Source organism: Buteo buteo, chromosome 10 (genome assembly GCF_964188355.1).
Source record: "Buteo buteo chromosome 10, bButBut1.hap1.1, whole genome shotgun sequence".
Classification (NCBI taxonomy): Eukaryota; Metazoa; Chordata; class Aves; order Accipitriformes; family Accipitridae; genus Buteo; species Buteo buteo.
The window spans coordinates 25,139,382-25,165,491 of NC_134180.1; the positions used below are offsets into that span (position 1 = coordinate 25,139,382).

General features: G+C 38.1%; 1 protein-coding gene across 3 annotated transcripts in view; it reads left to right on the forward strand.

Moving 5' to 3' along the window:
- ARHGAP29 (Rho GTPase activating protein 29) overlaps positions 1-11,437 on the forward strand; it is a 54,829-nt gene extending 43,392 nt beyond the window's left edge. The window contains exons 14-24 of one of the 3 annotated variants that reach the window (XM_075038959.1): positions 1,418-1,584; positions 2,128-2,256; positions 2,428-2,526; positions 4,052-4,215; positions 4,457-4,645; positions 4,808-4,945; positions 6,522-6,754; positions 7,543-7,849; positions 8,021-8,129; positions 8,496-8,615; positions 9,146-11,437. In XM_075038959.1, the coding sequence (XP_074895060.1) occupies positions 1,418-1,584; positions 2,128-2,256; positions 2,428-2,526; positions 4,052-4,215; positions 4,457-4,645; positions 4,808-4,945; positions 6,522-6,754; positions 7,543-7,849; positions 8,021-8,129; positions 8,496-8,615; positions 9,146-10,047 (2,557 nt within the window). In that variant the 3' untranslated portion in view covers positions 10,048-11,437. The remainder of the gene's footprint in view (positions 1-1,417; positions 1,585-2,127; positions 2,257-2,427; positions 2,527-4,051; positions 4,216-4,456; positions 4,646-4,807; positions 4,946-6,521; positions 6,755-7,542; positions 7,850-8,020; positions 8,130-8,495; positions 8,616-9,145) is intronic. The other 2 variants (XM_075038960.1, XM_075038961.1) reach the window with 2 other exon arrangements.
- Positions 11,438-26,110: the final 14,673 nt, after the last annotated feature.

Consider the following 26,110-nt stretch of genomic DNA (forward strand, 5'->3'; position numbering starts at 1 on the left):
TTCTGCAGGCCTTGCTGCTACACTACCTTCTTTCATGTTGTTTACATTTGGCAACTTTTTGGCAGGAAGTGTTGCTCGATTTCTGTCTCATGTGACTAAAAAAAAGTTGAGAGTCCACATGTCCCTGTGTTATAACTTAATTATTTTTTTCCAACCTGTATGAAATGGCAGTTTTTACTGTTAATCTATTAAAGATACAGCTAATGTGGAAGTAAAGGCTACAAGACAAAGACTGGTCCTCCTGTCAGTATGCCAAACGCTTTTCCACCTTTAACTTGTTGTAAAATAGTCATCTTGGCACTAAAATACTATAATATCCATTCTAATCTGTGTGTTTCACAGTTCTACAGGAAAGTGTCGTCATGGTCTTTCAGAGGAAACTAAATACAAAAAAACCTAAAGCTTGAGTCAGACTTCTACCAACAAAAGCCAGGAAATTCAAAGTTAAAGCTGAGATTCTTAGTTCTTGTCTGTAAATTTCCTGCCTTTTAAGACTGATTTAGGCTATACTCATAAACTTTGACTTAGGAGGATTTAACTATGCAGCTCCCTGAGAAACTGATGAGCATGAAATTTCATACTCTTTGTGTGCTCTCCCAGCTATTTACTGCTTAAGATTTATAGGAGTGTGTTTTTTCTCCTCCCCTCTCCCCACCTTTTGTTTTCTTTGACATGGCCTTGTGATTCTTTGTGTACTTGAAGTGATCATTTTTATTGTTTAGGTCTGCATTTATTTAAGGGACGGTAGCTTGGACAAATGCAAATGATAATGTTTTAAGTCTTTATTTCCTTCAGCTGGATAGGGTAGAATTGATTAAGGAACAGCTTCCTGACTGCTAAACTTGTCTAGCAGGCCATTTTGTCCACGGGGTGCTTCAGCATTTTACATTAACTACTGTTAACAGTTTTCTGTCCTTATCTTGAGAGCAGATTTTCACAACAGACTCATTATAAGCTCTCTGGCAACTTCAAAATATTTTCTGTGCTTTTAAAAAAGCACAGCATTTTTAGTGCCTGTATGTTTATAGGTGAATGGTCCTGATGGCTGGGCAGAGAATATTTTATGCTTTCTTCCAAAAGTAGGATGCAATAGCCTCTGAATTATTCTGATCTTTAGATGAACAGATTTACTGTTTTTTCAAAGTCTGCAAAACAACAGTCATAATACCTTGCAGAGATGTAGAAAAGCTGATTTATGGGGCAGGGGGGAGGGAAGACTGGGAAATTGCACATATTTAATTAAAAATAAATTGCCACCTTTTTTTTTTTTAAACTTTGGCTTTAATAATTACATGTCAAATATGTATGTTCATGAACAGCAATTAAAGCATTCTTAGTGCCCAGGGATAAAAAAATACATTGCTTTTCATTTAATTCTATCTTAATCACTCTTCAAATTACTTTATTCTTTCTGAAGGGTTTTTAATAAGCAATCAACCAACAGTGTCCATACGTCACATGGTAACTTATCTCAGTGTTCAGGAGACTTTCCTCCTCAGACCTTAGATGATGTGGGAAGCCCAATTTATCATCGTTCACAAAAGATTGGAGAGAAGAGATCTTCCAGCAGCACAGATATCCAAGGTGGTTCTTCTGTATTTCATCTGGAGTTCAGTCTCTAAATAAAAATACCAGACAAAAACAGGTGCTTGATGTCTCTCTGTCAGAAATGTAGCAGTGAAAGGGTTAAAAATGTATTTTTAAAGTTCATAACCTATAAAAATAGTTTTGTACTTGAGCATAAGGACAAATGGAAAACTGCCTGTATGTATACCTAGATTCTTTGACAAGAAAGGTGAAATGCAATTCAAACAGCTAGTATTGTCAAGTGCAGTGTACTAAACTATTTCAACTAACTGTAGCAATTTAATTCATTGTTTTTGTAAATACTACATTGATGTCAGGTCTTTTGCAAAAGCACAAGTTTCTAGTTTCTGAAATTCTTTTTCTTACATCCTGAAACTTTTACAGGAATATATGCTATGGTTTTTTCACTATATTGCATGTTTGTGTAACTTCTGCAATATTTTCCTATTTTTAATATAATCATAGTTAGTCTTTAAATAAAAAGAAAATAATGTAATTTTGTCCTTGACACTTGGAATTTGCGGATTGTCTTTTCAAAAGCAATGCGAGGGCCACCACCATTCAGATCATGGTCAGTTGGCAACCAGAGTGGAGGAATGTGCAGTGATTCTGAAAGTGCGGGGGGAAGCAGTGAGTCACGATCCATGGATTCTCCATCTGCTAGCCCAGGTACAGCTGCCCTCACTGCTGTACTATTTTGAAGTCTTTTCTTTGGACTGTTTTACATTAACGAAGACATCGTTGTTAGTTTAGCAAGTGTTGGACAGAGCCTATAATGAAAATTAGCAGTTGGGTGGAACTGATGCTTACAACTTCCTGAAAATTTTTCTCATCTGCTAGGGGATTTTAAAAGACGACTTCCCCGAACACCTTCCACTGGTACTATGTCATCTGCAGATGATCTTGATGAAAGAGAGCCACCATCTCCTTCGGAGTGCGGTAATGTTGTTTCCATACCTGAATTCCCCAGAAGATGCTTTTTGTTGTAGAGTGTGGCTTTCCTTTTAATGTGCTTAAGAAAAGTACATTAACAAGGCTGTGATTACCAGCAGCATTGCTTTTCAATACAGTATGCATCCACTTGAGGTTGAGAACTGAAGAATAATGTTCAGGTCATTTTAATGAGGTGGTGCAGAATTGTCTTCATGCATTTAGATTAACTATATGGGCAGCCTTTGAACGTTTCTAGTGTCTTCACCCTCCTGAGGTAAACATAAGTGATCCACTAACCATTCTCTCCAGACATTTGCATTTAAAATTAGCTGCATGGCAATGAGGTATGTAAGATCACTTCGAAAATTCGAAGTGAAATGCACAGATACAGAGAGTTGGTAATTTGCAAATTGGAAAAAAGTGGATCCAGATGTTTAGGGTAATAACTGAGATTTTACCCTTTTCAACTTAGATAAGCAAGTCTGGTAATGTCTATCCCAGATTTGACCAGACCATTTCTAATTTTCAAATTAATTTTGGCTGTATAAAGACAATGTTGCCACAGGTACTAAAGCCTGAATAACTGGATTATCAGAAATAGTTCTATGGGATGTCTGCAGTACTTACAAACTATTTCTTAAATGTTTGTGACACTTGCTCAGTAAAGCCTTTAGGAAATTCTTCAGTTAGTCCTTATTTCATAAATGTATACTTTGCCTTCTAGGAATGAGCCTGTGGTTAAGAACACTAATTTAGAACCAGATTTCAAGTATGGCAACATGTTAATGAATGCAAACTTTCACTTGGAGTGGTATTGTTTAGTCAATACTTGAGCTTTTAAGAAGCTTTCTGGGCAATTAACTCTATGTGTTCATTTTAAGTTTTCATCTGTAAAACAAATGAGTTTGGCTCACAGAGTTCTTGATAGCATTTTAAGTAAATTGCTTGAAAAAAAATTTGTCACAAAAAGCACCAGTTGCTATTCTGTTTTAGAATCCTCTGGAAAATATTTTGATGTTACCATAGGGGACTGAGAATCAGTGTTTGTTTTTTATTTTATATGGATTCTGCTGTGAGTGTGTGTTAATTCTTCCCTGCTGCAAAGTATTCTTTAAGTATTTCAGAAACACTACAGGCCAAACCATAATGTCACCTTTCATCCTCTAGTACAGGATTTTGAAATACATAGAATGAAACTTTCATGAATAGTTGCCTGAACTGCAGGGCAGTTGGAATTAAATGTCCTAATATTTCCACATGCCATTAATACTGTAAAAAACTGAAATATTAAAAAATGCAAAACTGATTGTTTGATTCCACTTTTATGTAAGATTATTTGATAGTTAATGTGTCCATTATATAAACTGTAACATTGTTTTGCTTCCTTGTGATTGAAATGTTTTTGATTACTTTGATAGTTGCTGTTACGTACAGAATTCTGTGTTCTGCATCATGGTTCTAAAAAATCAGCATAAATACCCTATTCCAGTAGTAGATATTAGAATGACTGTAACAGAGAAATTCTCTCCAGGTTTAAATGATCTGACATCTGAAACTGCAAATTCTCCAGGACCTTTTAGAAATGCTAATATGTCCAAAGCAGCACAAACACACAAACTACGGAAGCTGAGAGCTCCATCTAAATGCAGAGAATGTGACAGCTTAGTGGTATTTCACGGAGCTGAATGTGAGGAGGTAAGCTGAAAAGTAGTTTAAATTGCTGCTTGGGAATTATGTAAAGTCGGGAGTTTTGGAAACTTGCATTATTTTTCTGTATAAAAAGTACAAACTTTGTGGCTTGTAGAATCATCATGAACTCAAAAGCACAACAGACTAATAAATCTTTCCTTTTGCTCACATGTGGGTTGACAAACAGCAGAGATATTCCTTATGGTGTCAGATTGTATCAAACCATGTGCTTTTTTCCTCCCCATAGTGTTCACTTGCATGCCATAAAAAATGTTTAGAGACTTTAGCTATTCAATGTGGGCACAAAAAACTTCATGGAAGGCTTCACTTGTTTGGAGTGGAATTTGCCCAAGCTGCTAAAAATGTTCCCGATGGCATTCCTTTCATCATCAAAAAGTGTACGTCAGAAATTGAAAGCAGAGCGCTGAATGTCAAGGTATGCTCAAGTTTGTTTATGAAACTTAAGTATGAAAATCTTCTTCTTCTAAAAAAAAAAAAAAAAAAAATCTAAGACATTAATGCTGTGCTGTTGATATCATCTGTGGTTTACACTTGCCTTTCAAATTAAAATACAGTTGTGCTGGCCTTTTAATTTCAGGGCATCTATCGTGTGAATGGAGCCAAATCAAGAGTTGAAAAGCTTTGTCAAGCTTTTGAAAATGGAAAGGATTTGGTCGAGCTCTCAGAACTCTATGCACATGATATCAGTAATGTTCTCAAGTTGTATCTCCGCCAGGTATGTACTTGAGAGGTCAGATGGAAAACCAAAGTAGTGTAGCATATTTCTTCAGTACAAGAGGGAAAAAAAAAAAATCCTTTTCAGCAGTCCTGCAGCGGAAGATTAAATGAGTGCCTTGTATGTTTGCAGTAGGCTTCTTTATTTTCACATGGAGCCTGTGGCAGGGGCAGGGAAAGCTGCTGGTATTACAGTCTGTATTCCACATGGGCATAATGTCTTTTTAAATATTAGTACCATACACAGAACAAGCTTTTCTTTATACGCTTGTAGTGAGGCTTTTAATTTTTAAAACCTTTCCCGTTACTAAATTTACCTGTCTTATGTGAAGTTTAAAACATTCCCATACTCTTGCCTCCATGCGCAGGCTGTTAATACATGCTAATAAAAACTTCATTTAACACAATGGTCATGATGATGTGTTCATTATGGAGGGATTATCCATCTTTTTCTTTTGAAATGGAGCTTTAAAACTTCATGATTGAGTTTTCCAAAACAGTTTCAGTATGTATCTGAATAAATTAGGCTGGGATGTTGCCCAGTGAAATTACTGAGTCACTCTGAAAACTTGTTAACCCTGAAAGGAACAATCTTTAGCTGCATGGTCCTGTCCTCTTCCTTACGCTGGCTGTCAGAGATAAGCATTCCAATCCTATGATCATCACCATTAAGTTAAGTGCTTTTGAAAAATTACAGATATGTACTCTGCCTACTTATTCAAGTAAAAAGGTAGCATATTATATACATCATACTGGGCTACCAGTTTGAGGCACTGTGCTCTATTTTTAATAGGGCTCATAATTAAAAAAAAGTCAAATAACATGTTTTCTTCTGGTCTTATTACTTCCTTTGTAGCTGATCTGTTGGTGTGGTTTTTCGGTAGAAACATGCAGTTGAGACATTTTTAGACAGAATCCTGAGTTAAACCCTATTTAAGACTAATTATTAAAATGAATTATTTTGAGTTTTTATCTAGTCTTCCTACATTGTGCTTTTGTCTAAGCTGGGACAATGCAAATAGGTCAGCTTTGAGGTTTTTGTCTTTTGGGGGTTTTCTGTTTGGTTGTTTGTTGTTTTTTTTAATTATTATTAGTATTAACATTCATTTTCATACTGAGAGAATACTTAAATCACAATTAAAAACAAATTTTACATAGCCTAAAATCCAATTTAAAAATGGAATATGGACCAAACTTAATACCACATGTAATACACTATCAAAGACTGGAAAAATAAATAACTGCTCTATTATCATGGTATTTGTGCATTGCAGTGTAACACTCTTCCTCATAGGAATCACTTTCTTGAAATCTGTACCTGTATTGATAAGTGCTTAGTCTTGAAGCTATTGCAGGAAAGGGCTAGCAAAAGATTTCCAGAGAAAGGTGTAGGGAGGAGTGTTTTAGTTACCTGGGATTGGTTTTGACAAATTGTGGTTTGGGCTAATGAACATGGATTAAACAATATCTTCATCTAAGAAAATATGCTAGACCAAAGTTGAAGAAAAACAGGAAGGAAACCAAGGAAGTTAAAATTCAGGCTTGAGTATGTTTCTGAAACGTTCTTATTTCTTCAGCTTCCGGAACCCTTGATTTTGTTTCGACTTTACAATGAGTTCATTGGACTTGCAAAAGAAAGCCAGACTGTTAATGAGGAATTGGATGCTAAACAAGCTAGCCCCAAATCAAAGAAAAGACAGTCAATCTGTATTGAACTGAATAGGATCATCATTAAAATTAAAGATCTTCTGAAACAACTGCCTGTACCAAACTATAACACTCTTCAGTACCTTATTGGACACCTTCACAGGTGAGAGAGACTTTAAACGCAAACTGAAGTTGAAAAATGAACTGCTACATGCTGTGTACTAGGAAACCCTTGTACACTTTTGATGACTGTAGAGGAAGAAGTCATATATGCCTTAAAAGACATTGTTCTGTTGCTGTTTCTTTTTCTAGTGTAATGAATTCTCAGGTGAGAGAAGAATATGAAATAGAAAGAGAGGGAAAGAGCTGAGCTCCATTATTCTTGATTCACTGCTAGTGCTAGCATTGGGGTCAGCCAGTAGTAACTAGTGGCAGCTGCAGCGACCTAGGTATGATTTAAATCAGGATATGACCCAGATAGGGCAGTGATTTGGTGGCTATTAATGGAAAATTGAAACTTGTATCGTGTCTGTTAATAACCATTCTCCGGTTACATTTCACTTGTTCTCCAAACACTGGATTGTATGATGATGTCTGATGAGGATGTACAAAGCTGATGACCACCAATAAAAATGGGTAACATTGGGCCACAGCTGTATTATTACTGAGAATGCGAGAGATGTCCTTTTCCCCAACCTCAGAAATGCCAAATAGCCACAAATAACATTAACCAAATAGGACATAAAAACACCCTGTGTGGGAAGTGCTTAGTCCAAGCTGCTGTTAAATGCAGCCTGCACTGAAGATTCTGCCTGCCTACCAAACCCACCTACAGTTTTTTTATTGTCTTTTAGCCTCTTTTAGATATTAAAATATTATGTCTAAATATTTCTGAAGTAGTAAAACCCCCTAACTCTTGGGGTTTGGGATTTTTTTTCCCTCTTTATGCAGGGTTACAGAACAGTCTGATGAAAATAAAATGTCAGCCAGCAACCTTGGCATAATATTTGGCCCAACTCTGATCAGGCCACGTCAAACAGATGCTACAGTTTCTTTGTCGTCACTTGTGGATTACCCTTATCAGGCGCGGGTAGTGGAGCTGCTCATAACATACTATGAAAAGATATTTGATGTTTCATTGAAACCACTTCTGAGCACATCTCAGTCTGAAGAAACTGCCATTACAGTCAGTGTTGCTTTATCACCAGAAGAGAGGGAGCCACAGCAGCAGAGGAAGTCATTTGTTGCTGTAAAGGAAGTAAGTGACTTTTCTTGTGCTGCTGCAATGTTACCTGTGCGATCTTAACTTCTGTGTCAAATGCTTCAGTGTTCCAGACCATCCTTCTATTAAATCTTTGTGGGTTGGTTTGTTAAGGAGTGCCTTTCCTCTTGAGTTCTCATTTACTTTTGCTCTGACTTTTGTTTACAGGGTATTCTGATAGCTCCAAGTGAAAGCAGAGCTTCAGGAACAGCTGCATTGTTTTTGGAATCGAACAATAGCAAGAATACAAAAGAACAAGTAGATACATCTGTAACTGGTTAGTGTGATTTTATTAAGCCGTGGGGTGGGTGAATAAGCAGTCACGGATACATTAGATTATAGTGCATACAGCTCTTCAATTTAGACAGAAGCAAGTGATAAAACCTGCTTATCATTGCTTGATATACTGTTTATCTTTGTAAGAGGAACAGAGACTTAAATCTTTCTAAAGGCTTTCAAGAAACATGTGTTTATGGAATCAGAGCTTAAAGTATTTGGTAAGAGAATACAACAGTGTTTTGGTTTCTCCCTTTTAAGAAAACAACAAAAGATAATTATGTTGTGACTGGATTTCTGAAATCCACTGTGTTACTGCAAACCAATATCCAGCAACTAATATGTTTTGACCATTGTTTTCCCACAGAATGTGTATCATTGCCATTCACTGGAACTAAACCAGAAGGCTCTGGAAAGAGTAATTCTGTGACAGAATCATCAGCTACCAGCATTTTGGATATTAATATTTCTGCTCCAAAAAAGCCAGGTTTGCTAACCTAACTATAAATAGTCTATAAGATTTTTTTTTTCTGTTTATCTGTCTGTGCTACTACAGTGGTTTGTTTTAATGTAGGTGTGATTTCATCTATTTATGAATAACTATGCATGATCACTTTTAATTATACTGATTTTCAACTGGTGTTACCAGTTCAGTCATGTCCTGTACATTAATAGTGCAACATTCTGCAACATATTAAAACTGAAAATATTCAAGGATGGTAAAGCACCAGCCAAAAAAAAAAAAAAAAGTGCAGTGTCTCTTGGCTTGTTTTCTCCTCAGTGTCTTCCTTGGTTACATCTGTACAGTATGTGTTTTCCTGCTATTGAAATGCTAATGTTTGGTTAGAGTAGGATATTACTAGTATATATACAAGGTATACCTAAAAACAGTTATCCTGTTAAAATACCAATTTTCAAGGGATTATTAATAAAGTTCATATTCTGTTGGCAAAAGTCTTGCTGACTTCTCTTTATATTTGGTGCAAAGATCGTCACATCTGTTTGTGTGTTTTTTAGGTGATGCTGTGAGTCCAGCTTCAGAGAGAGACAATGATTCGTTTGTTTCTCTAGGTGAAGACAGCTGTAAAATTAACTTATTTCCTGCAAAACCTAACCGTCAGATTACCAAAGTTCCATTGCGGGTTCCAAGGACAAAACCAGCTAGTCGCCCTGTGAGCCTACCTGTAGACCGAATACTTCCTCCATGTGTTTTGAATGAAAGAAATTCACGAAATGCAGGAGCAGTAAGTCCAGAGAAACTTGGCAGAAGCCCTACTATTGAAGAAGTTTCAGAGGTGAAGGCACTCCCTGCTGTTAATACCTGCAGCAGATTTCCTTGTTATGACACCCAAATGCTGCGAAAAACTTGGGACAAGCAATATAAGCAGTATGATATCACAGCAAGGACAGCAATGATTGTGACTAATGTCCCACAGGAGAACCGAGCACTTGAGAGTGGAACTGCAGGTGCCTTATCTTCATCATGCAGCATTGGTAACAATTCAGCTAATGCCATTCTTCCTAGTAAGCCATATTCTGTTTCTGTCAGGTCAGGAAGGACAGCAACAGAAGGGAATGGTCCTGATGCCAATCCTCTTGCTGCCTTCAGGGCACCAAGAACATTACAGCCACCCCCAGGGACATTTTATAAACCACCCTCTAACAAGTCAAAACAAAATGAAGAGGGTTCTTTTGCTAAAGCTTGTGCACCAACCAGTGCTAGCTCTGTGCTTCACCAGGATAATACTGTGAAGCTGGCTAGGAGCTCTGCGCTTCCATCAGGTGATCCTGAACAAAACACAAACGAACAAAAAACTAGCTCAGAGGATATTCACCCCACAGATCTGAAGCCTACTTACCAGAGACTGAGACCAAAAAGGATCCAAGAACTGGAACACAGGGAAGCTCATTTTGTATAGGGTGCAAATTCCTCTTGGACTGTATGCAATTTGTTGATGTTGCCAGTGGACGCTTCCCTTTGCCCCTTTATTTCTTGCCTTCCCTTGAGAATCCCGCTTTTGTGCCATATTGGAGTTATTTTTATATATGCAGCATTTTAAAAAGGGGGGGGAGGGGGCTGGGGAATTGTGAAGGAAAAAGTCAAACTTTTTGTGATTCAGTAGCTTTTCATAAAGATTTAATGCATTCCCAGTCTAGATACAGCTAATAAGTTCATTGAATAAGACACTGAGCTTCATTTCATTGTATGGAATGGAGTTCTTATGCACAGAGAAACAATTGTTGCATGAAAGGAGCCATTTTTCATAATAGATGTTACAATAAAAATGGAAGGTTTAATGTTCACTGTCTAAGCATAAACCAAAGCTTATGCTTTGCTCTGTAAAAGCATTTTTTCAGTTTTCTAATCCGTGCAATTAAAGCTTTGCTCCCGAACAGACTTACATACTGGCCAGCATGGTCCATAATTATGTATCATATGTGTATATTTTAGGCAGACAGGGTTATCTGTTGCCAGTTTTCTATGTTGTCACTTTAATATTATTTTTTTTGTACAGCAAGGATGCACTTACTGAGCTTTACTATTCAGAAGCAGCAATCAATGCACGTCTGGTTTCTTGTATAGCTTAGCAAGTGGGGCAAATGTGCACAGCCTTTCATTTGGATGCCCTTCTGGAGACACCAGTTGCAGTGTTGCTGTCTTTCCCAGGTGATGAAAAGGCAGTGATTTGCTTGCTATAGATCAGTTTCACCACTTATCCTGGTGTAACTGAAATGAAGAGCATTGTTTCCAAATTTTGGTGAAAGAGCTGAAAATAACCAAAAATCTGCATTAGTAGGTGCATCTAATGATTTCCACTTTGTATTAAATGACTTTTATGTGTACACTGTGTTATATTTGCTTTAAAATATATTAACTTGTTAACATTTCAGTGACTCTATGGCTTCTATATCTGGATTTCTTCTAACTTATTAAAATACAGACGTTTGGCCTTTGCAATAGTATAGTACTCTGCTGCATCTGTCTTCTGGGGATGGGGGGTGGCACGCTTTCCTTAATGAGATTACAATTAGCTTGACTTTTTCTTACATACTATAGAGTGCAGTTATTTTAGCATGGTACTTTCTACTGATAAAAGAACAAAGACAACTTTCAGATGACAGGAAAAGCAAAGAATCACTTTCCTGTTTCTACAACATAAAATGTACTTGACTTTCCTACTCCATTCACTTTGCCCTTCTTCCCAAAATAAATCCCACGCTGTATTCAGTGGATGTAATCTGATTTTAGTTTCCAGAACAAAAGTTATTAAACTTACAATGCTGAACCTCTGATTCCTTGTCACATTTCCGCAGAAGCATGGCTTGCATTTTTGGCAAAGGCCATGCTACCACTGGATGATTGTGGCCATGCTAGGAGCTGTTTCTTTGGGGAGTTGCCTCATACTACAGAAAAGCTGAAGATGCTCCTATCTGCCCAGACTGGTATTGTGAGTTGCATAATAAAATAAGGGGAGGGATAAAGGCTTCTTGACATAGATGGGAGTTTGTTCCACTTTGTGAGTAGGGGGGGACCCCACACAAGTGGTTAACGAGCAGAAATGGTGTTAATGAAACATTACAGGCATTGTAGCAGAACCTTATAGCACAGCTGTGAAAGGATGGTGCTGATCAGTATAGATTAGGGCCACAAGATGGCAAATTGATTTCTGAACTACCATTAAATCTATTGTCTCACTATATTTTTTTTAAGTGTTTTAGCATATGTCTATCACTGAATATGCTAATAGCTTAAGTTGTAGTGAAGACTTCGTCCAGTTGGATGGACGGTCTCCAGTACTTCCCGGAGCAGGCTGCTGAGATGGAGGATTATGATAGGGCATACTAATCTGTGAGAAGCAGACAAATCTTTCTTAACCAAGTCATAATACGGGTTACTACTGGTTGTTAGTTACTATATTGCTCTTTATGTACCATCTGCTTCCATGTTTAGCTAGTGTGAAAGGCTTCTGCTTTTTTAAAAGTGCTTTGGGTCTTTGTTCGATGTTTCCCACAACCAGGCAGCAACTGGTGGGCTCAGCTGGGAGCAGGAGAGCGCAGCACCTTTCTGCATGCCTCTGTGTGTTTATGAGTAGGTGTCTCATAAAACCACATTATTTTATGAAAAAATCATCTCTTTGAAAAGATGAATTAAGCTTGTCCCTGCTTTGTAATGTCTTTGACTCTTTTTATGCAATATAAGTGAAAGGAGCGAGCACACTTCTTTTGAAATTAAAATCTCTGAAGCTTATTTAAGAGTTGTGACCCTGCTACCCCGTGTGGTGACACCACAGGAAGGGCTGTGGTGCAGAGGCTGGAGGGTTCTTCCAGAACCTTCCAGCCAGAGCGGGGAACGGGGCAGCCTGTGGGGGGGCTGGGAGGCAGTGGCTTAAGGGCTAGTGTGTGACTTTTTAATTTGTAAATTTTTGGAAATGTTTGCACCTTGACGTCAAGGCTGTCTTTTGTTCGGGCTGGTGCACTGAGGCCTTCCCCTCCGTGTGAGGAAGCGCCTCAGCAGGCCCTAGGGAGCAGCGGGCGCCTCCTGCCAGCGCGGGACGGGGTGGTGAGGAACTGGCCGCGGTAGAGGTGGGACGTGACGGGCCGCGGCAGCGGAGCCTTAAGCCTGGTGGAAAAGACTTGGGCTTTTTTTTTGTCTGGAAATGTTACTGATGGTCCCTATTGTTTCTTCCGGTTCTGATGCTGATTTCCCGAGGTCTTGTGTTTGAAATTGCTTCACCCCATCTGAATTGCAGTAATCACACCCACCCACCAGAGGTGACAGGCTCTGGGTCATGCAAAGTGCCAGCACCCTGCAGCTTGCCCTCTGGGAAGGAAACCTTTCTGTGTCAGATTTGCTTAGTAATTGCATTTTCTGAAGTGGTAAAGCACTGCCTCATCCCTCTTAGACTTCCATAAATTGCTGACCTAATTAATCATGACATCTGTTTGTTTAGCAGGGCCCCTAATGCTACCAGAACTACCCTTCTGAGACTATCTTTTCAAATACAGGGCTTTGTTCAGATCTGAAGATACACCTTCAGAAATGCCAGCCTCCTAGTACAGATTTTATTGTGCTTGTGCTGATCATATTGGATGTTTGTGAGGATTTTTATTCAGGAGTCCTTAAACTTGCAGGTTGAGCTGTTCTGTATCAAGCAGGGGATTAAAACAATCTCCTTACAACTGAGCAGTGTTATTTTGCAAGCACTAACTGCATCTAAGATATGTGTTTCTTTGCAGCCAAGCTGAAGATTCCTTCAGAAACCTTTCTCTTTCCCATAGCACAGCACTGCTCACACATGAGGTAAGCTTTTGTGGTAAGTTTTCCAGTTTTTTATTGCTTCTATTTAAGAAATCCTTGTTTGCTTGCAAATCCATGAATTCTTTTGTAGTCTAGCAGAGGCCTAAGTGAGTCTATCTGAAAGCTGACAAGAAATGCTCTGCCAAGACAGTTAGTGTGCGTGTGCTAACATTGGTAACTTAGTTCAGAGCATGTTTGTACTTTTTAAGTGACACCTCTACATACCACTGTGGTTCACAGTACAGGGTGATCTCTGAGCACACAAACTTGATTATTTTTGGATGAGACTAAACTGGAACATGTGCTTCAGCAGTGTACCTGATGCACTGCAGCTGCTAATGCATGTTCAGTCCATGGGGCCAGACTGGAGCTTATCTGAAGTAACACCCAGGCATATACTATGTGGGTGCTGGGTCCTCAGCACTCACTATTTCACTGTAACTATGGTCTTAGTGGGCTATCCCACTTATCAATATATAGATAGACTTAATATATTGGGGAAATGGGACAAACCATTTCAACTTTCCCCTAGTGAAGTTGGGGGGGGCTGATATTTACAAACAATGCTATTTTATATAAAAATGTCAACATAGAATTAAGTTGCACAGGAGGATGCTTTGGAGACAAGCCTTCTGAATAAAATGTTTTATCTGCATGCCCACTTATCTTAGTCGAGAGAGCGGAGTTCTGTTTCTAAATTGAGAGATGTGTGGGATCCTTGAAAAGTGTTTTCATTTACAGATAGGAGAAAAGGCCATCCTAAACCTTCCAAAATGTAAAATGAGGAAGGTGAATGCTAGGAAAATCCTCACTCCTCAGCCCTTGTGCTGCTGGATGACAGAAGAGTGTCTATGTGAAGTAAACTGGATTATGCCAGAAGTAGCAAACATGCCTTCTGAGTTTGCACTTAGTGTGCTTTGTGCTTGTTGAACCACAAATTGGGGTGATTAGCCCACTGCTGGGTTTGCACATTTACAGAATCTGTTTAAGATGCCACATTCCCCTGTGTTTGACATGTGGAGGAGTCTGATTCTGATTGTCTTTGATTCTTAGAAATACACCTTTATAATGGAAGTTTCACTGGGTCTTTTCTTATTCTCTCTCTGGTTTCTTGTCAGCACTCCCTTTGAACCATTATATCAGCAGCCTTGTGAATCCAGCTTCTGCTAGTTTCTGTGCATTTGTTTCTTGGCAGCTTGTTCTTTGCCATCTATTCAAGTAGTGCAACATGTTTCCTCACTTTCCATCTCCTTTCTTTAACTTTTTTACTACCAGCCATATCCAAGAAATATCATTTGACCCCAGCTTGCCAGAACTTCCCATTCTTGTCCTTCAGGTCACTCCTTATCTATTTCGTGGGGGGAGGCCTCTAAAACACATTAGGAGGAGTTTAAAAACCTTCAACTTAGATTTTCTGCAGAAGTTTAAGATAGGTGGGTGCAAAACTTACCTTAATTCAGAAAACCCCAGCTGGTGTATGTGTAGTTTCCTCTACACACATAGGTGTAGAGGTTTATCTATGTAAGATACATATATACACACGCATGCTCCTACAGGTCACCTGGACAAAATTTTGTTAGCATTGATTGTGTTAGCTTTCTAGTGAGGCTGTGTCTGGGTACATGCTCTTCTAAAGAACATTTCACCAGTTAAGAAATTGGAGGCTGAAAAGCATTATTCCTGAAAATCAGAACTGTTGGCCCATGAGCATACCCAGTACACAGGAGTATGCATATTTTCAAAGGTATCTTTTCACGTAATTTTAAAATTCTCTTATTTTTAGAGAAATCTTTGCTTGTGTTGCTGGGAAGTTTACTAGGGATGTTTTTATAATTTGCTGGACAAACAACATTTAACCAGATTTGACTTTGTAGTCAGAAGTCAGGAATAAGCCTAGGAATAAGAAAACTAATAAAATGCTGGTATTTAAAATAGCTGTTTAAACTATGGCATATGTAGGTGAGGGGATAACAGAACACGCATACCATATGACCCTGTGTATTGCATGTAGATATTCATGAAGTACATCACAGGGAACTCTTATGTTATCAGATATCTATTGCAGGCATAATGCAAGACCTATCACCAAATCTCTTATTTCCACTCGTTGCTTTCATTATGTTCTGTTACATAATAGGAATGCCTCCTTTTTTGCTGCTGCTGGCAACAAACTACAGATCATTAGGAAATCCCTAAGTGATAGTGGCAACTGTGGGTAGAGCTACCAGAGAAATCGTGCAGTGCGCTCCATAAACTGAACTGTATTTTCGCCTCCCATGTGACATGATAGGCCCTATATAAGCTTTCTCTGTTTACTTTCAAAGATCCCATGCTTTACAAAGCAAAAATGGGTCACAGGCATAGCTGATGTAGTTGAACATAGAAAACAAATATACCCTACCATCATCCAATTGTGATGTAAAAAATCTAATTAGGAGAGATTAGTTTAATCTGCTAGAGCTGTCTCTGTGTACATGCGGGCAGCAGAAAAAGGATCTATTTTCTTAAAATAACTTGACTTAGAATCTCAGGGTTAAAATGTTTGTTTGCTGAATAAAACTATTAAATTGTCTGATTGCCTCACATGTAGTCGGGATGCTTAAACACAGTCTACAGCCAAGCAGCAGCACTAGTTTCTCTGCTTTGCACTGCCATTAATCAGAGTGGACTTTCCTCTCTGGCTTTGTAAAGCCCTTTGTTTCTCTGTCAAGATTGCAGCAGGGTGAGTCTCAGTTGTTATATGAACATATGTCCAACAGAAATTAGATCAAAGCCACTTGTAAAAGGGAGGTTACCGTGTCATCCTTTGTGAAGGAAGTCAGGTTAAAGTCAGTGGTTTAGGTGGCCAGTCTGTGCAGAGGCTTGAAGGTCCTGAGAATGCCTTGGGAAGGAAGCAGTGTGCTGAGTGCAGTGCTCTGCTGTCAGAGCTGCAGTGTGGTCTGGTGTAAACCTATCAATTGTTAAGTTCAGTGAGACAAAGTTTTGTGGAGAATTCTGAAAGCTCTCCCCAAAGCCCTGTGAAGGAGAAAGAAACAGGGAAACACTGCCACATCCCTTCTTATTTTTTTAAATAATGAAGGCTGGATTGCTGATCAACTTCTTGGAAGAACAGTCACAGCAAGGCAGTGAGGGAAGCTGTGATAATCCTTATACAGAGCCATTGCCTGGCGTTAAGCACTGGTGGGAGGTTTTGCTACATTGCTGTCTCTTTCAACCCTTACAGATTCTTATCTACAAAGAATTCAATGTTCACATGGTGCTTGTTTGCTTCTGGATCTGACCATACTACTTGGGGGTAATTTGTGTTGGAGATGTGAAATGAGCCATTTAACACTAATATGTAACTTGATTTAGTAAATATTAGTTGAAGTAGGACAGAGCTTGTTGAAAACCTCTCTGAATGCATCTCTGGAAGTCTGAATCTGAATACACATAAGGTCATGTTGTATTTAGCTTAATGTATTTCTGTGTGAGTTTGCAGCTTGCTGATATTTTAGAAGTTCTGGAAAATATAAAATTGAAGATCAGGTGAGAAGAACGAAAATTTTTTTCTCCTGTAGTGGTGTTGTGAAAGTTACTTTTGCGTCTTGCTGTCTCTATTCTTAGAGAGTGATGGTCCTTGAAGAAATGTACTGAACTACCTGTATTTCTGCACAGGCAAGTGTTACAAGAACAAACTTCCCAGGCCTTTCACAAGGGAAGTGTAGCAACAGCAAGGACATTAATTTTGTCAGAATAATTTGTGAAAATGAATGGGGTGAAAAAAAATTGTCTTCTCCAGTTACTGCAGTTCTGATTTGTCTGGAAAGCCCAGAAGAAATTTCCAGTCTCTCAAACATTGTCTCCAACAGAAAAAAAACACATGTGCCACCTTCATGAAACAAGTGGAGCTTAGAGAAAGTATTGAAATTCCTATGAACTAAGTTTTGAAATAGTAGGAAAGATGTCTGTCTTCTCTAAAGCAATATCAGCAGACATACACTTGAAAGAATCTGCTAATAAAATTATGGAGGGTGATAGTTGTTTGTCATGATAATATTAAAGAATTTGAGAATTAATGAACGCGTTACACTCTTCTTAACCTGATGGTAATGAGGAAGGCTGTGATATGACAGTACCCCTGGAGCTCAGGCTCCTCGGCAAAAGCAGGAACATACTGTAGGTAATGATTAAATTCAGAAGAAAATGGCTTAAAGAAATATTCAGTTGAGATAAATTCTTGCTAGCTTTTGATAATAAGGTGTAAGAGGATAATAAGGTGTAAGAGGTGTAAAAGGACCCTTTGCTAACTGCTGTTGACAGTCTGGAGGCCAGGAATCTTCTACTGAAATGCCAGGATGAAGTCAGGGAAGAGCTATTGTTTGTTGTTAGCAGCCAGTCAAAATATGAAACCTTACTCTATATAATGCTAATTTGATTACCTCATTTCTAGACCTCACTGTTACCTCACATAAAGTAAAATATAGAAATATCAGTTTCACTGCATGACTGTCTTCAGCCTCCTGTGCTATCAGCTGAGAAATAAATGGTTAACTTTATTCCTAACCCAGACACCTTTTTGTGGTTCCAGCTGTAACAGTAGAATATGTGCTGTCTAGCAAGGTCTAGGTGATAAAAGCTGTCACGTTTCCCTGCTGAAGAAAGAGTGAAGAAAAGGTCTTTTTTTTTTTTTTAATTACTTCATTGTTTAAAGGGGTTTTTTTAACCCTTTTTTTCCCTTCTGATGTTGTCCTGGAGGTTGTAAGATAGAATTGAACTTTGAGAAATTAGATTATTTTTTTTTTAATGTAAAAATTGAATTAATTTATTTCTACTGATTTAAAATCAATACTTAGATTTATTATACTTTGTATTAAAACTAGCGGTAATGACTGATGTAGCCAATTACTTGTTTTACTTTCTTGTCCTCTGTTAACAATATATGAGTTTTCTTCCTGAATGTATGCAGCAAATTGTTCTTCCATGTAATAGTATGAACTTCTAGGAAAAAAAAAAAGAAAAAAATTTTAAAAATAAGTACTATTTTTTATTTTCTTGAGTTGGAGCTTTGTAAGAGTCTTCCTAAGCTTCAGTAGTGTGCTGGTGATAGAACCAAGTTATTTTTGTTGGCCCTTACAATGAGCCTGCTGGAAAGGAAGTCAGTTCCTGCAAAAGGAAAATTAACAAAACACAGATTTTCATATGCCGTAGATATAAGTCACATCCCTTGAGCATGTTGCCTTCAGGCAGCAAGCATATGCCATTGTAAATAGTAACAGTCATAATTTGCATTAGCTTCTTAATGAAAAACTGAATGAACAGTTCAAAAGTGTGTGGGGCTTTTTCTTGTTTTAGGAGGGGCTTGATATCAATGTTAATAAACTTTGCTTTTTTTGAAAATTAATTTCTTCTAGTGCCTGTGCTGTTTCTAATTGCAGCTGTCTCAAGCCACCACTGATTTTGTGAGCAGGGTGCTGCCTTTAAAGAATGAAGATAGATCTCCACCATGACCAATCACTCCAGAAGTTCATGCACCTCCTGAGCTCAAGTGGACTTCTCAACACATTATTGCTAGGTACTATTTTCGTCATGGTCATACGTCATTATTTTATTATAGTGTTTTGCTCTACTTAAATTAGTAGAGCTTGAATCTTAATGGCACAATTCTATGTTAGTCTGAGTAATGCCCAGATAGGAAAGGATATTTCAGGACTGAAAATTAAGTAATCCTTATTTATTCTGTGCTGCTACAGAATCTGAGGCTTATCTGACCAGTGTCTCCTGACTGCATTATTTAAGGTTTGGGGTTTTTTTCCTACACTTTCATCTCGTGTTCACCTGTCTAATTCAGATTTCTAAGCAATATAGGGTTAATATACTTTAACACATCTGTGAAGCTTCTCCATTTAGGAAAGCAAGGTTCTTTACCTTTAGCTCCTCGTGAAGGTTTTATAAACAAAGCAGTCTTGGGAAATATAAATGTATTCTTTTTCACCCTAAAATTAGAGGTGATTCTAAAGTGTGTCTTTAGAAAAGACAAAAATAGAATCTTTCTTTAAGTTTTATATGTTGATTGCACTTCATGTATTAATGCCATAACTTCAATAGTTTGGTTTTAGGCCAAAAGCAAAAGTACTTTTAAATTCTGACGCATTTACCAGAATCTTAACTTTGGTAATCAATCTAGTAATTGCTTTCTTAAAGAGCAATTCCTTTGGCACTTTGTGCATATTAATTAGGTTGTCTGTCACTGAATTGCTCCTCTTATAACAAATAACTCTCCCCACCACTATCAACAAGTGTAAATAGCAAGGTTTAATATAAAAAAACTTAAAAGTTAAATAGCAAGCACAGTCTGGATAACCTTACTTAATGCCCTTTTTTTGCTCAAGGTTATTGGTTTGGGCTTTTTACTACTTACACTTTTAGTCTCAAAAATAGCATTTTTTTCTGGAAAATCTAGCTAACAGCATTTTATCTGGCAATCCTAATCCCATTTATGGCCTTGCACTACAAATTTTCTTACTAATAAGAGTGAAAGTTACAGGGTGGTGCAGATATGTATGCCATACATAGCGAGAGATTTAGGAACATGAGCTAAGACTCTTTGTACTGCTAGGGTATCTTTCACTGAGATAGAAACTCTTAATGATGGATGACTCATTAAAGAGCCAGGAGGAAGAGGAGAGGCCAGGCCATTGGCAGACTGCAGATTTTATGGCCTTGACACGAAGGCTTGAATTTCCTTTCACAACTGTTGCAGAAAGATTGCAGTGTCCGTCTGGGGTTTAGAGGAAGGTGAGAGGAGCTGGAACAAAACTGGCTTTTCCTCATTTGTTCAGCTGCAGGATTCGTTCTTCAGCATAGCAGCAGGTTGGAGAACTCTAGGTTATGCAAGAGTGTCAAAAAGCCACCTGACTGCCCATAGTTGGCAACTCTGTGAAGAGAACCTCACTGGAAATTCCAGAGGAGTGGCAGGCATGCCACACTAACGGCAGCTCCAAGTTGGTGACTGCTGGGAGCTGCCTGCAACCAAAAATAGGACAGCTTTCCATCTGAGAATGTTCTATGAGACATTAGCCTGCTTACATGCAGAACCTGCTGCCACTAGTGAAACTGCAAAAGTATTGACTTTTCTTGGTGGTGCTCAGCTGATTTTATTCCTGGGTTCTAAACCCTTCCAGCAGCTAATTGCTCAGAAGTGCCATGGGTTGGGTAAATGTCTGAATAAGAACTAGATGTGCTTTTCAGTTAGTGAAGGAGAAAAAAATTTGAATGTTAGTGTCTAAATTTAGCCTTTTCTGTCTCCTGAGTACACTCGGCAATCAAGTAATCAATCTAGATTGGTTTCCTAGTGTCGGCTCTGAAAAAGAAGTGTCTGTGTTCTGACACTTAGGCTTGCAAAGTTGGCCTCCATTACTACATGTTTGGCTGCCTTTTTGCAAAAATACAGCATAGCAAACTCTGGAAGGACTAGCATTTAGCCAATCTGATACAAAATTTCTTATTCTTCTGTATTCAGTTCTTTGGTCTCAATGTCAAGACTTCAGTAATGTTTCCTCCCATAACAGGTTGAAATAGGCTTCAGATCCCATCAGTGTGAAGCTAGATCTCCCAAAGGAAAAATGGTCCTCTTCTGCATGTCATGATGCGTGTTTAGGATTCCAGTATTGTCTATACTATTAAGACCATTTTTCAATGTATCGTGTTAGGCAAAGTCACCAAGCTGTGGGTTAATTTTTTACACTTTAGCTAGTATTTAGATTTATATGTCAAATTTTCTTTTTCCTTTTGAAGGTAAAAATTCATGGTGATTAAAATTAGTCATGAACCTAGAAAACAGAGCATACAATGATCTAAATTCTGTTGTATACCTACTAAAATGTAGTGGGAGTTGCTGAATTTAAAACCATAAAAATATGAGATCCTGTATTTTTTAATAAAATGGCAACAAAATGGATTTGCCTTTACAAAATCCATTCCAGGCTGTGTTAATCAATATACCTTTATAGTGTCTGAATGGAAAACCTAATTCTGTCTTTATCATAATAACTAAACAGTTTTATGTAAAACCGTGTCCAGTTGTAAATCCGTCTTTTCTTGGAAAAAGAAGTTTGAAAGCACAGATATAATCTGATAAAAGATGCAACAATTAACTGCTTTCATTACTTGCAAGTCCAAGTTAATAGCTGTATTCATTGTTAATGACTTTTTTCATTCAAAAGAGATGCTTTTCCTTTCTATTGCTTTTTGGTGCTGACAAATGTGTCACAGGAAACAGCCTTCAAACAAAGGAAAACCATGATTTTTCATGTGTGATAGTGTATCAAGTGCAAAATAAAATGGTGCAGACAATGAAAGGAACCGATCTCTATGATAATGTAATCTTAAAATAAGAACAGAAAACTGTTATTTTGCTCTGAGGTCTGTTTCAGCTGTCAGCTAAGAAATGGTAATGCATCCTTTGCCACAGGTTAGCCAGAAGCGTTGATGCAGAAGAATGAGCTTCTTTAGGCAAGTCAGACTTCTACTCTGGAAGAACTGGATCCTCCGGAAAAGACAAAAGGTAAAGTATTAGTCTTTGGATTTCAGCTTTGGACCATGCACTCCACTGGATGAAGTGACTGGTACACTTATCAGCAAGTAAAAATCACAAATTCCTCAAAGAATCAAATGTGATCTTTGTATGGGCCTGCTGTCCAGGATCTTGTCTGGTGCAGTTTGCAAAGCTGCTCTTTACAGACTGAACATAGAATACTTATACTGGGATTTTCTTTGACAAAGAGAAGAGTTGTGGTGGTATCCTTTAACCCCGGCCACCAACGAAGCACCATGCAGCCACTCGCTTACTCCCCCCCATCCAGTGGGATGGGGGAGAGAATCGAGAGGGGAGGGAAAAAAAAAAAAAAGTAAAACTCATGACTTGAGATAAAGACAGGTTAACAGGACAGAAAGGAAGAAAATAATAATGATAATAATAAAATTACAATAATAATAATAATAAAAGGGTAGGAATATACAAAACAAGTGATGCACAATGCAATTGCTCATCACTTGCTGACCGATGCCCAGTTACTTCCCAAGCAGCGATCTGCACCCCCGCCCTGGCCAACTCCCCCCAGTTTACATACTGGGCATGACATCACATGGTATGGAATACCCCTTTGGCCAGTTAGGGTCAGCTGTCCTGGCTGTGTCCCCTCCCAACTTCATGAGAAGCTAAAAAATGCTTGACTTAGTATAAACACTGCTTAGCAACAACTAAAACCATTAGTGTGTTACCATTCTTATTCTCATATTAAATCCAAAACATAACACTATACCAGCTACTAGAAAGAAAATTAACCCAAAACCAGGACATGTGGGTAGTAATATTTTTGTATTTTCACATAAAAATATCTGCTATTAGAAAACATTATGAGCACCATTCAGCTCAGCGAGGTTTGATTCCTAACTGTAGATTTGCTCTTCACATCCAGCTGCTCTTAGATGTGAATCCAGTTAAGGCCCTAAAGTTCACACAAATTTTATCTTTATTAATATGGCTGAATGACATAAGGTGAAAATCAGACAAGTATTTTAAATCCTTTCAAATCGTCTTAGATCTTATGATACTTTGTCTTAGAGCATATTTATCTATTATTTTCCACCTTATTTCATCATAGCTCTTTTTTTCTTCTTCTTTTTTTGGGGTTGTTTTTTTTTTTTCTAGAGCCAAATTTTCTTAGGATCAAACAAAACCTCAAACTAGGGTATTGATCATCTGATGTACTGCAACTACTACCGTCCAGCAAAAGAAGTCCCTCTGAGGTCCTATAGAGATAGACTACCTGTTTCAAAATAAAAATAATGAAAAAGTACATTATGGCATCTGTGAGGCTGTAAGAGTCATGCAAACAATTTTGCTATAATAACAGCGATGAATAGGGTCAAACTGAACCATGGGATGAGTTGAAATGCTTACCTATGCTGACCTGATTTTAGTCATTAGGAATGACTCATGTGCTGAAATTTCCAGGATCAAAGGATTATCTGATTTTTCTTCACAAATAGAATGTCCCTTCTTTCACAGCTTCCCAGCAGACTGTCTCCCACAGTCTACATTACCATCAAGAGCTGATGCATATAACATTGCTAGCTCATGATTTAATACAGTATGAAAGTCACCAATCTATACTTGAGGTAAATTACACCAAATATAAGGACTCCTTTTTGAAGCTGGACTTCAGTTACTGATTGTCAAAGAGCTGTAGTAGTTTGGGTCTCAAGTTCAGGAAAAAAAAAAAAAAAAACAACAACAAAACAAAACCAAAAAAAACCCCCAGAAAATCCACATCTTTCTGATCTTCAAATGTGTGTACTGAGAGAATTGGAAGCCGCTGTTTTTTAATTTTTAGCAAGTGGGTCTTTATGTAATTATTCAGTATTTTCAGTGTATGAAATACTGTTTTATTTGGGCAAATCTGCTCAGGTATGTGACCCAAAGTGACTGCTTGGGTTTCAGGAATTCTCTTTTTTCTTATAGAATATTCAAAAATGCTGTCTTGGTGTTGCTAGAGATCCCTTTTTGTGATGATCATTCCTAGCTTCTAAGTACAGTGATTTAATCCACAAAAAAAAATAAATTTCTCCACTCTGAAGAGTAAAACATTTTACAACAGAGTCAGTAAAAGTTACTTCCTTTTCTAAGTATATAAACCTACGCATTTATTTGTCCACACAGAGAAACTAGGTAACCAAAACAAAAATCCATAATGTCAAAAGTAGCTATAAAATGTATTTTGGGAAAATAAGTCTGTTTTATGTTAACCATCATGCATTACCATAAATGGAAGCATATCCAATCTTCTACTCAAATTCATCATTTAGTCTAATCTAATTCACTAGGGGAAAGACTTAGTTACAGATTTAACAGTTGATTCACAGCCAGTTTAAGCTTGTCATATTTATATGGTCTTATCACTGTGCTTGGTCCATTACAGCTCTGTCTGGATATTACATTTCTCTGTACATGTTGCTGGGATTTCTGGCTGTTTATCTTGGGGTTCTGCAGGCTTATGGGCTGCTCTCTGATCCTTCTAGTGAGTTCTGAGACACCTGTGTGTCCTCAGGAAAAGGATCACAGGAAAGAATCAGGAGCCTAAAAGCGCTTAATTCGTCCTCATCGCATGACACATTGTGTACCAGCTTGAAAGAAAGCTTCCCTTGTGCTTTAGCCTTCAATCCCTTCCAAACTCATTAGCTCAGACAGAAAGGAATTACTGAATTCGAGTCTGAGGATTTTGTATTTCCTGGGAATGAAGTAAGAATCGACATGTGAACAATAAACCAGATGAACTCTGCAACAAAGATGACAACCAAGGAATCTCCCTGGTTCTTACCCATCTGAATTTATACATGTGTAGTGCTTGTCTCAAATGTCTTATCAAGTGGATGACAATGGGTGTTAATCAGACCTTGTGGACCCCTGCTGAGAAGGGTCTGTAACATCATATTCTGAGCTGTGCATAACAGCTGTCAAGGAGAACTGTACAATGATAGGTTTCCTTCTCTAATAATTGTGTCATCTGCCCTTTGCTACTGGCAAGATTTTGTCTGTCTATAAAAATATCAGAAGGAAAGCCTTAAGAGAAAAAGTGCAAGATAAGAAATGTTTGCCTGGTGTAAAGCTTTCTACTTTTTTGCTGTAAGCATAAGCTATGCTTAACTAAAGCTATTAGACAAAGTTACAGTGGAAAAAACAGGGCAGGTCCAAAAAACTGTTCTTAATTATGCTGTGGAGTATCTTTTGCCCTGCATCACTCAGTTTGGAAAAAAAACATTCACACGTGACCCATCTTGTCTCTGGCTCTGCCGCTGTATGCATTATTGTTACATATTTGGTGCCTGGTTGGGGAGGCAGGAGCGAAGCAAAGGAGGCAGGGAGGGCTTTCCTGTGCATGTGCTACAACCCTGGTTCTGGAGACAGTTTGCCCTGGCTCTTGTAGGAGGAAAAAAAGTGCCACGTGGCTGGACACAAAAATCCTATAGCTGGACCTTGGACCCCAAAGCCTGTGTCACGGGATCAAAGAGTTGTAGTTTCAAACCTCTGCCAAAACACACAGAGACAGTAAAACAAACTGAAACACAGGAGTGGAGGAAACAGACTGAAAAGCAGGCAGGATGTTGCTCTGTTTTAAAGCAGTGCCCTTGATTTTCTGTCATGACTGGGAGCTGGTGACTGTTCTAAGTGTAATGAAAGATCTGTGCAATAAAGTGGCCTTTGATGGGGTCTTCTTTGTTATTGAATAAGGTGTTTGATCTTAATGTATGCATTTCTACCTGTATTAGAAAATTAATAATGTTGAAATTAATGACGACAAAAAGAAACAAAAGTAAAGATCAAAGAATGCAAGCTTATGCTAAAGTCTTTTACTTCTGGGTAAGCACAGTGCACCGACAGCCTACTAATGAGCCTAGCATTGTGAAAGTGTGGATTAAAAAAAACCCACATTTTTTTCACTTTTGCATCTAATCCTTTTTTCCTGTATTGTTAGAGAGTCATCCACTTTGTATAAAAACTATTTAGACTTTTATCTGGTCTATCTGGCAGTTTAGTACTACCTGCCATCTCTTTTTACCTCACTCAGGATGCTTAAAAGTTTCATTAGAAGAGATGGAGAAACCACTGCATTAATAGTGATGCTTCACGGTGCTCTGATGAA